This window comes from Danio rerio, chromosome 20 (assembly GCF_049306965.1).
Source record: "Danio rerio strain Tuebingen ecotype United States chromosome 20, GRCz12tu, whole genome shotgun sequence".
Taxonomy (NCBI): Eukaryota; Metazoa; Chordata; class Actinopteri; order Cypriniformes; family Danionidae; genus Danio; species Danio rerio.
In genome coordinates, this window is record NC_133195.1 from 54,525,001 (window position 1) to 54,537,500 (window position 12,500).

General features: G+C 40.6%; 1 protein-coding gene across 1 annotated transcript in view; it reads right to left on the reverse strand.

Annotated features, from left to right (window-relative positions):
• The window catches only part of slc35b2 (solute carrier family 35 member B2), a 30,187-nt gene that overhangs the window by 13,605 nt on the left and 4,082 nt on the right, over positions 1-12,500 (reverse strand). The window contains exons 2-3 of the mRNA NM_205635.2: positions 3,866-4,056; positions 187-347 (exon numbers count right to left, since the gene is read on the reverse strand). Of these exons, the coding sequence (NP_991198.1) occupies positions 187-347; positions 3,866-4,056 (352 nt within the window). The remainder of the gene's footprint in view (positions 1-186; positions 348-3,865; positions 4,057-12,500) is intronic.

Here is a 12,500-nt window from a genome sequence, read left to right on the forward strand (position 1 = left end):
TATAATCTTCGTTTGACTTAAAAGTGACTGTGAGCTCACAAAGGTCAATGTTAAAACCGTCAGCATCATATTAAAGTACTTCCATGGAAAGACAGCCAGAAAAAGAGACTAAATATTGATGCTGTTCACGGTGAACACATGAAGATTGTGTTGTGTTAATGTATTGTTTGTGTGAGTGTCTTATACCTGGAGTCCAGCGGCACAGAAGATCAGTTTAAAGGCCTGTCGAGCCGATGAACTGGACTCAGACTCATTTCTGCCCGCTGGTGAAGCGTCATCCAGCAGTCCAGTCTTAGACTCGTTCCCAAACACACACGTCTTTATGAGAGGGAAACAAAGCCCACGACCTGCACAAACATCAGCAGCGTGTTCAAAAGCAGGTTTGTCAAGTGCCTACTGTAAACACTGCATTTTTCAACACGGATGTGGTTGCGACAGTAATTACTATGTCAAATACGGTGTAGGAAACTCAGAAGCTCAGATTGCAAATGTACTGCTGGATAGAACAATGGGCAAGAAAATGCGAAATACTGATGGCTTCGATGAAAGAAACATAAGAAAAAGGATTGGGAAATGAACATATTACGTTTAATATAAAGACAAAATGTATACATAGAATTAAAAATAAAAAATAATTAGAAAAAAAACTAAAGGAAATTAAGTTGAATATAATTTATTTTAAAATATAAAATTTTATTGATCCATCTATATGTATTTACAAATCTATAGATATGTATGTATGTATATAGATAGATAGATAGATAGATAGATAGATAGATAGATAGATAGATAGATAGATAGATAGATAGATAGATAGATAGATAGATAGATAGATAGATAGATAGATAGATAGATAGATAGATAGATAGATAGATAGATAGATAGATAGATAGATAGATAGATAGATAGACATAAATACACAATTGTAATACACAAACTCACTGGCCACTTTATTAGGTACACCTGTCCAACTGCTCGTTAACGCAAATTTCTAATCAGCCAATCACATGGCAGCAACACATTTAGGCATATAGACATGGTCAAGACGATCTGCCGCAGTTCAAACTGAGCATCAGAATGAGGAAGAAAAGTGACTTAAGTGTCTTTAAAAGTGGCCATGGTTGTTGGTTCCAGAGTATTTCAGAAACTGCTGATCTACTGGGATTTTCAAGCACAACCATCTCTAGGTTTTACAGGGAATGGTCTGAAAAGAGGAAATATCCAGTGAGCGGCAGTTCTGTGGGCACAAATGCATTGTTGATCCCAGAGGACAGAGGAGAATGGCCAGACTGGTTCCAGCTGATAGAAAAACAACAGCAACTCGAATAAGCACTCGCTACAACCGAGGTCTGCAGAAGAGCATCTCTGAACACACAACACGTCCAACCTTGAGGCGGATGAGCTACAGCAGCAGAAGACCACACCGGGTGCCGCTCCTGTCAGCTAAGAACAGGAAACTGAGGCTACAATTCACTCAGACTCACAAAAACTGGACAATAGAAGATTGGAGAAACGTTGCCTGCTCTGATGAGTCTCCATTTCTGCTGACACATTCGGATGGTCGGGTCAGAATTTACCATCAACAACATTAAAGCATGGATCCATCCTGCCTTGTTTCAATGGTTCAGGCTGGTGGTGGTGGTGTAATGGTGTGGGGGAGATTTTCTTGGCACACTTAAGGGTCCATTAGCACCAATTGAGCATGGTGTCGACACCACAGCCTACCTGAGTATTGTTGCTGACCATGTCCATCCCTTTATGAGCACAGTGTACTCATCTTCTGATGGGTACTTCCAGCAGGAAAACGCGCCATGTCATACAGCATGAACCATCTCATACTGGTTTCTTGAACATGACAACGAGTTCACTGTACTCAAATGGCCACTACAGTCATCAGATCCTAATTCAATAAAGCACTTTTGGGATGTGGTGGAACAGGAGACTCGCATCATGGATGTGCAGCCGACATATCTGCAGCAACTGCGTGATGCTATCATGTCAATATGGAGCAAACGCACTGAGGAATATTTCAAGCACCTTGTTGAATTTATGCCACGAAGGATTAAGGCAGTTCTAAAGGCAAACAGGTACTACTGCAGTAAGGTGTACCTAATAAAGTGGCCTGTGAGAGTATGTAAAGTATACATGGGTAACAACTGGGGAAAATAATTATTATAGTGAACATAAGTAGAAAACAAATTATTGTACAAATAAATATGAAAAAAATAGGTGTTTAAATACATTACATTAAATAAATACAATACATTCATTACAGTATTTATTCATCTTTGTTAACATTAATGGAAAGAAGGTCGTTCTTTTTTACTTAATGTTAACTCACGGTGCATTAACTAATGTTAACATGCATGAATTTGGATTTTAATAATGCATTGCAGGGCTCGAAATTGCGACCATTTTGGTCGCATATGTGCCCGAAAATTAATCTATGCGACCGCATAATATATTTGGGCGCATTAGTGCGACTGCAGATACTAGTTGTAGTGCGACCTGTTTTGATTTTTTGTAAAAACGTGCTGAATCGCTCTTCCCTGCCGCTATATTGGTTCATATTAGCTGTCATTCACTCAAGGTATTCCGCTGTCAGATGACAGGGAAGGAGCTTTTATGACACGGGAAATGCAAACGGCTGAAGAGTAAAAACTTAAAGCACACAGGTTTGCAAACCCCACCTAAAGTTGAGGCGCAGATGAGAGCGATCATGACACGTCACGTGGTGAATAATGATCCACCAGCTGAGATCAATCGAGTACGCGCTTCTTGGAGAAGGCGCCCGAATCTCCATGCGTTGCATTCACTGCGTGTTCAACGCAAATGTCCGCTAAAAGTCAAATCTAATACTGTACATATCATCGCCAAAGAAGCTCGCCTTTACTAAGTTTACACTGAAACTGCGGCTCATAACAAAGACCGGTATTGCGCCGATGGTTAGCGCAAGAATCCTGCTCTGCCTGCTCATAAATTGGGTCGGCTGACTCGCCAGCTTTTCTACTAACACAGAAAAATGAAGATCAGCTCAGACTGAACCTTTAAATTGACAAACTGAAACCAAAACTTTTAAAGAGTGATAGAAGTGAGACTTTTCTTTCTTTCGTCTGATCTTTTTTGAGGTGTATATTATTTTTTTATTTTTTTACTGATGACTTTGCAGCTTTCATCATTGAATTGAATGATTTAATATAAACTTTTGTTTGTTTTGTAGCAGAAATATTATTTATTAAATTGACATGCATATAAAAACAGCAGTACAAAATAAATATTTCTTACTGCAATGCTTTATTTTACAAGGCAGTATCATAATGAGAAATGGAATTCATTGTTACTATTATTGTCATTTTTTATCATCATTAAGATTCTATGGCCTAATTATTAGACATTCATTTTGGAATTATTGCACACAAATATCAATGTCTTCGCAGCATTAGTTAGAAAGTTGTTTCTAGTTTTTGTTAGTCCTATTGATGTTGGTTTAAAATACAATAAATCCCTTAAAAAACAATTTGCAGCGGTGCTCATTCATTTTTGGTGGGTGCTCCTAAATTTTTTCTGGTGCTCCTAAAAATTTTTTGGTGCTCCTAAATATTTGAAGTTGGGAGCACCGGTGCTACCAAGTAAAAAAGTTAATTTCGAGCCCTGCATTGATAAATATTGTGACCAAAATACTATTGTAAACATAAATAGGGGGAAAAAGTGTTTACAAATGTTACAATACATAAGTGGAAATGAAAAGAAATGAAAGAATATAACAAGGAATAAAGAATATAGCATGGACAAGCATGCAGTCAGTGACTAAAAATGTGCATACAGAAAGAGTGTGAGTTTCTCTGTTGGTTGAACTTGAACAAACCTGTTTCTAGATAGTTGACGCGTTTGAAGTAGCTGATGAGAAAGTATCCGGGGATGATGATGGTGGCGTAGCCCAAAACATTGAGGAACAAGCGGAAGAGCCAGACGTCCTGCCAGCCGCCCAGCAGAGAAGCGTCTACAGCGTCTGCATTCACCGCCGGCAGAAAACACAGCGCCGCACACACACAAACGCTGAAAAGGAGACACACAACAGCATTAATAACACTGCCTTACAGGACACACAAACCTCTGGTCTACAGAACAAACCACTGTTATACAATGACGTGCCTAATTACCCTAACTTTACCCTAATTAACCTAGTTAAATATATACACTATGAACAGCAGCTACACTAATTACTTTCTTTATTCTCTATTTCCACCTGGGGGTACTCATCCCGAGGCCCTCAGACTACACAGCGCCAATGATTCCATCCAAGACCAGCGACGAGATGATCCCAAGGTTCGATAATCTTGGACCAGGCCGTATCCTGAGCAGCTGCTGTGGTGGTCATGGAGGAGTGGAGAGCATGTGACTGATTCCTGTGACGCTCCAGTGAGAGACGAGTCTTCGCTGAGGTCCAGCATTCTCCGTTGCCTTGAATGCAGCTCTGCACAAGACGTTTGGCCAGAGGAGAAATGGTCGTGCCCAACTGAGCCTGGTTTCTCTTGAGGTTTTGCAATTCTTCACTTTCGCCAATTGGTGAAGTTTTTTCCTTGCCGCTGTCGCCACTGGCTTGCATGGTTCGGAATCTGTAGAGCTGCGCATCGATGGATTTGCTCTTCAGTGTTTGGACTCTCAGTTGTGATTATTAACCACACTGAACTGAGCTAAACTGAACTGAACTTAAACACTTAAAAGGGTCACGAAACACCAAAACACATGTTTTGAGCTGTTGACAGTGGTATATGTGTCCCACACTGCTAAAAACACTATTAGGACACCTATATTTCACTAAAAAGTGTAAAATGGTTGTTTTTGCGATATTTCAAGCAAATTCGTACTTCCTGTTTAAAACGAATATTTGAAGCTGCGTCACGGTCATGACATAATAGCCTGTATTCCAGCGTGCAGACTGGACGTCTGTGCCAGAGTGAGTCTTATTACGTACAGTCTTATTAATGCATGAGTAAGGCTTGGTTCAAACCAATCAGCGCGCTCTATTGTGCAACTTCATTAATATTCATTAGTGTCACCGCGATTCGCTTGTAACGTTAGTCTTCTCTTCATAAAGACGCGGCTGTAGTTGCTGGTGATTGTCCTGTCTCTACAGATTTGGTAAGTGAGCGACCAGTGCTCTTTGTTTATTCAGTTTGTTCGTATCGAATTAAGTTAACTATTGCACTGAGTGCAAACATAGCACCGCATTTTGTGACCGGAATAACACACTTTCTGATGCTACCTGCCGTGTGCATCTAAGTTTCCAGGAAATGCGGAGGTTTTTTTCTCTTATTCGACATGCGGTATCAAACATTGCATGAAAAATAGACGCTTAGAGCAGATCCTCGAATCAAATATCGCGTTTGTCGCGAGGGGCATGAATGAATTCCCTGAATGAAAGAGCCAAATTGCAGTTAAAGTCCAACATTTAATAATTTGGCAAATAATTCGACTACAGATGTCCATGTAGGTTAAACACCATCACTTTCTCATGTGTGTGTATTTTGACTCTGAAGCTCGCGCGTGCCCAAATAGACACTCCCACACCCTCCCACTTTAGTTCCTCCGACACTCCCCCCTAAACAGAGCTGGACACGCCCACTTTTCTGACTTTTTCCAAAGTAGAGGTGTGAAAACACCCTGCTGAAACGAGGGGGGTTCATGGCCCTTTAAAACTGAACTACACTGTTTCAATTTACTATGATCTTATATGTCTCGCTACAATCCAGCTCGCTCTTTAAGATCTTAAAACTCAGGGCTTCTGGTAGTACCTAGAATAGCAATGTCGAGTAAAGGAGGTCGAGCCTTCTCCTTTGTGGCTCCTAAACTCTGGAATAGCCTTCCTGATAATGTCCGAGGCTCAGACACACTCTGGCAGTTCAACACTAGATTAAAGACCTATCTGTTTAGTAAAGCATACACTCAATGCATCACTTAACGGGTTTCCACACAAGTTTCTACATCTTGTTTATATACACTATGAACAGCAGCTACGCTAATTATTCTCTTTATTCTCTATTTCCACCAGGGGATACTCCTCCTTAGGTCCTCAGATTATGCGGAGTCACTGATTGGATCCAAGACCAGTGACGAGATGATCCCAAGGTGTCCATATCCAGGACCAGGCCGTATCCTGAGCTGCTGCTGCACTGTTGGTCATGGGGGAGTGGAGAGTATGAGCCTGATTCCAGTGATGCTCCAGGGACAGACGAGTCTTCGCTGAGGCCAGCTTCCAGCCTCCGCCGCTGAGACTGCAGCTCTGCACAAGACTTTTGGCCAGCGGAGAAATTAAAATGGTCGTGTCGAACTGAGTCTGTTTCTCTCAAGGTTTTTTTTCTTCACTCTCCTATCGGTGAAGTTTTTTTTCCCCTCTCCGCTGTCGCCTCTGGCTTGCATGGTTCAGGATCTGAAAAGCTACTCATCGATGAATTTGCTCTTCAGTGTTTGAACTTTCAATAATGACTTCAAACCACACTGAACTGAGCTAAACTGAACTGAACTTAAACACTAAAAACTGAACTACCCTGATCCAGTTACTTTGACCATTTATTTGAAGCTGCTTTGACACAATCTACATTGTAAAAGCGCTATACAAATAAAGCTGAATTGAATTGAATTAAATATGTGAAACTGCTTTGACACAATCTACATTGAAAAAGCGCTATACAAATAAAGCTGAACTGAATTAAACTTTTAATTGTCACTTTAAATTGAATACTAGTGTCTTAAAGAATATCTGGTCAAATATTATGTGCTGTGATCATGGCAAAAATGAAATAAATCAGTCATTAGAAATGAGTTATTCAAACTAATATTATTAGAAATGTGTTAAAAAAAAACTCTGTTAAACAGAAAATGGGAACAAAAACATTCAGGGGTGCTAAGGAAACATAAGGAAAAGGCAGTAGTGAAAAGAGTACTGAAAAATCATATCCAAGTGAAAGTACCATTACTTGCCTAAAAATGTATTGCAAGTAGACCTTTCAAAAGTACTCGAGAGTAGTGAGTATTACGCTGTGAAAAGGTCATGCATTTACATCTCATTTGTGCATGTGTGTGTAAACGTAACATTCTGTAGTGCATCTAGTTATTGTCCAGCAGGCACACAGTGCCAGGCCATCCTACAGGCAGCATAGGCGATCGCCTAGGGCCCCGCGGGTGCTCCTCTTCTGCCACACTACTGAGAGTGTCTAGTGTGCCGTGTCGCGGCTTCGAGCGGAGCATCCGGTGCCTCAGTCAAAGTTAATTCAGTGTGCGTGGTTATTAGTCTCGGTGAACAAGCTCGGCACTTGAAACTAGCACACAGTCAGCTGTAAAACTATACAGCGACACAAATGATTTTGTACTCTGTGCTTGGTCTGTGTCCGAGTCGTACATGTACGGCTGAATGCTGATCCTCACATGTAGCTTAGCTTCTCTCTGTCTGCCTGTCTGTTGTAAACACAGAGCGTGGGAGCTCTTGGCTCCGCCCCCCTTGTTACGTTGGGCGGGAAGCCGAAACTAATTTCAATGTGAAGCAACACACCCCTAAAACAGCGAGCTGTGTACACGCCCACAACATGACACTTTTTAACACATTACAATAAAAACATCTGAACTGTGTGTTGAACTGAACCTAAACTGGCACACTCAGAACAACCATAATATTAATATTAAATCATAAAAAGGGGTAAATTATGTGCCCTTTAAATAAGTGCTTTAAATGAGTGTTTTCTGGCTTGCAAACTTATTTGTTTAAATCTGAGTAAATATTTTTAAATATGTATTATAGGTTTAATATAAAATAAATCTTTACACTTAAATATTAAATTTACAATATTAAATATGTAATAACAATAATAATGCAATAAATCTTAAAACTTATATATTAATAGGGATGTAAGAATATTGTAAATACCGTCATACCCCAATAGTAAATTTTTTCAATATTACCGTAGTCGCATGACTCAATAAAACTATATTTCTGAGAAAAGTTTGCTCAGGCGAATTAAACGAACGGGAGGTAGCGGGAACTACAATTCCCATCAGCCCAGGCGTGGCCATCATCCTTTGCGGTCTGTTGTCACTACAGATCCAGTAATGTGGAAATGGAGTGTGCTGCTAGTAGCGGGGAAGAAAAAGAGCTGGAAATGATCGAACCTAAAGCGTGTTTCAAATCGGATGTGTGGAAGTATTTCGGTTTCTCTCTAAAAAGATACGAGAAAGGAGAAAAGGTGACAGACAAAGAATAAAACGGTATGCAGGCACTGCCAGACTGTGGTAAAATATAAGTCGGGGAATACGACTAAAACAGTCATGGGGACTGCAGAACACAGCACACTTGTTAGATTGATGCAGACATTGGCTTGTACTGCAAAGAGACCTCTATCTCACTCATGACTTGTCCTCTCAAGGGGTGGAAAGACGATGCACAACGTTACCCACTGCTGTCAACCTTGGCTAAATCATATCTCTCTGTCCCAGAAACCTCAGTCCCAAATGAGAGGGGTTTTTCTGTTGCAGGGGACATTGTTAATACCCAGAGATCCCAGCTTTTAGCAGATTATAGTTATATGATAATTTTCCTTAAAACCCATCTCTATCTAAGTGAGTGAGTGATTAAATGTTGAATGTGAGGAGTTTTCAACAATACTAAATTGAACCTTTATTTTTTTACATGGTTTATAAGTTTTTTGTTATTAAAATTGAAAAATTGAAGTTCCTCTTTCAAAGCTTACAGATAGATGGCTAATTTGTACGTCATTGATATGTTCAGTGCTAAGGTAAATAAACACGTTTGGCACTTTTTTCGAGTCTTTTCATAAGTTTTGTTTTTCCTGTAAATTATTCAATAAAAACCGTACCGTGCCATTCATACCGAGGTATTACCGTACCGTGAAATTCTGATTACTGGTTAAATTCTGGTTACATCCCTATATATTAATATGAAATAAATATAAAAATGTCATTTTTTGTGCTTTCTTCTCACTGTTCTTACACAAGTGGGCCCAATTCTTTTTTATCTTGCCTAGGGCTCCTCAACCCTACAGGCACACAATGTCATAAGGTGTTAATGATTAGGTTGTGACCTCAGGTGACTAAAATTCAACGTCTAGCCAGCGTCTAAGCACGTTATTTTGATGTCCAATAATGACGGTAAATGATGTTGATATTTGGTCGATTTTAGGTTGGATTTTAGAAAGTGACCAAAATCCAACGTCGAGCCAACATCTTAAACCAACATCATATTGACGTCAAATACTGACATTTATTCATCAGTTATGGCAACCAAAATCCAACATCTGATAGACGTCATAGTGGTAACGTCCACACAACGTCAAGCTGTAACATCATTAGACGTATTTGGTTGGTTTTAAGTTGGACATTGATGTTGGCCTGACGTTGAGTTCTGAGGTCAACCTGTTTTCATTTCCAAACAAAATGCTACGTCCCCATGAGGTTAGCGTGCAAACATAAACCTGACGCATGTTGAAATCTTGTGCCTGCTGGGTGCCATTTCAGTCATCAAACAGTAAACATCCGTCATCTTCTCATCAGTGACATGCATCAAAACAGACTCAGAGTCAATGCATGTACAGATTTTGGACATCTTCTTGAACACTCATAAATACCGTCATACCGCAATATTAATTTTTTTCGATATTACCGTAGTCGCATGACTCTGTAAAACTATAGGTCTTCTGAGAAAATTTGCTCAGGCGAATGAAGCGAACGGGAGGTACCGGAAACTACAATTCCCATCAGCCCATGCTTGGCCATCATCCCTTGCGGTCTGTTGTCACTACAGATCCAGTAATGCGGAAATGGAGTGTGCTGCTAGAAGCGGGGATGAAAAAGAGCTGGGTGTTGTTGCCGCGCGCATACTGAATAGTGGTGTTGTCGCGCGAGTTCTTATCAGCTGTGTTGTCGCGCGCGTACTGAATAGCGGTGTTGTCGCGCGCATACTGTAAAGCGGGGACGGAGGGTATGTCGCGTCGCGGGGGCACTTTTGATCATTTTGGAAGGGCACTTTCTATCCAAGACTAAAAAGGGCATGTGCACTGCACAGGTTGAGCCCTGTGTGTGCACGTGCCTGCAAGTTGGGGAATACCACTAATAATCAGTCATGGGGACTGCAGAAACACAGCACACTGTTCAGATTGATGCAGACATGAGATCTCTATCTCACTCATGGTTTGTCCTCTCAAGTGGTGGAAAGACGATGCACAACGTTACCCACTGCTGCCAACCTGGGCCAAGTCATATCTCTCTTGTCCCAGAAACCTCAGTCCCAAATGAGAGGGTTTTTTCTGTTGCAGGGGACATTGTAAATACCCAGAGATACCAGCTTTTACCAGATTATAGTTATATGATAATTTTCCTTTAAACCCATCTCTATCTGAGTGAGTGAGTGATTAAATGTTGAATGTGATGAGTTTTCAACAATACTAAATTGAAACTTAATTTGTTTACATGGTTTAATAGTTTTTTGTTATTAAAATTGAAGTTCCTGTTTCAAAGCTTACAGATAGATGGCTAATTTGTATGTCATTGACACTTTTGGCACTTTTTTGGAGTATTTTCATAAGTTTTGTTTTTTCCTGTAAATGATTCAATAAATACCGTACCGTGACATTCATACCGAGATATTACCGTACCGTGAAATTCTGATACCGTTGCATCCCTACTCATAATGCTTCCAAACAGTTTGCTGCAATTATAAAGCGCTCATGTCTTGAGGTAGTTCATTATGATGTGATTTACCTTATGTGTGATTTGATTGGACGGGAATTACAGGACTGATTTTTCTAATCCCCATAGACAAGAGAAAATAAAGTCGTGACTGCAGGTTGAAGGACAGTAGTGGAGTAAAAGTGCCGATACTGCACTAGAAATGAACTCAAGGCAAAGTAAAAGCATACATTTATAAAACTACTCAGTAAATTACAACTCCTGAGAAAAACAACTCAATTACAGTAGTTAGAGTATTTGTAATCAGCTACTTTCCACCATTGGGAAAGGGGAGTGCTTTCTTATAGAGAAACTCGCTGATGGTTTGCTTCTTTTTCCTCACTTGAAAGTTGCTTAAAATAATGTCTGCTAGATGTAAATGCATTAATATTCTGCGTTCGTGTCACAAAATGGAGTGTGTGTGTGCTGTAAGTTCTCCAGGAATCCAGCAGGTCTCGTCCCGGGAGTCTGATCACATCCAACAGATGCTCTCTGTGCTCAGAGCTATACGACACACACACACACACACACACACCTACCTCTATTCCAGGCCAATTCCCCACTGCGCTATACCTGACACACCACCAATCATTCATTCAGTCTCCTTCGGCCAAGTCTCTTATTTATCAGGGGTCGCCACAGAGGAATGAACCACCAACTATTCCAGCAGGTTTTACACAGAGGATGTCCTTCCAGCTGCAATCCAGTAGCGGGAAACACCCATACACTCACATTCAAACACACACTCATACACTACAGCCAATTTAGTTCATCAATTCCCCTATAGCGCATGTGTATGGACTTGTGGGGGAAACCGGGGCGACAAGAAACCCATGCCAACACAGGGAGAACATGCAAACTCCACACAGAAATGCCAACTGGCCAAGACGGGACTCAAACAAGCGATCTTCTATCTGTGAGGCGACAGTGCTAACCACTAAGCCACCGCCACACCACCAATCCATCCACTAGTGTCTAACCATCAACTAGTCGAATGCTTTACTACAGAAGGAGGACTATAAACCATAAAAACATAGAGGTTTGTAATTAACTGACTTCTTAAAGGTGTTTGCCAAGCATCTCTGTAAAAGTGTGCAGAGTCAACAAACAGCCTCCGCACCTTCTGACCAGTGAATTTCCATGACCTTCACAGCCATTCATGGGTGGTGGATATAGAGGATTTCTCTATTTACAGTTTCTCTGCAGACCACCGGTCAGACGTTTTAAAAGAGTACGACCATTAATGTTTTTAAAGATCACCAAGCCTGCATTTATTTGCATTCATTAAACTGTAAAATTGCTAAATGTTTTTACTGTTAAAAATTATTTTCTTTTTGAATATACACTCACCGGCCACTTTATTAGGTACTACTGTCCACCTGCTTGTTAAGCCAAATTTCTAATCAACCAATCACATGGCAGCAACTCAATGCATTTAGGCATGTAAACATGGTCAAGATGATCTGCTGCAGCTACAACCGAACATCAGAATGAGAGAAAAAAGGGATTTAAGTGACTTTTGAATGGTTGTTGTTGCCAGACGGGCTGGTCTGAGTATTTCAGAAACTGCTGATCTACTGGGATTTTCACGCACAACCATCTCTAGGGTTTAAAGAGAATGGTCTGAAAAAGAGGAAATATCCAGTGAGCGGCAGTTCTGTGGGCACAAATGCCTTGTTGATGGCAGAGGTCAGAGGAGAATGGCCAGACTGGTTCCAGCTGACAGAAAGGCGACAGTAACTCAAATAAGCTACAACCGAGGTCTG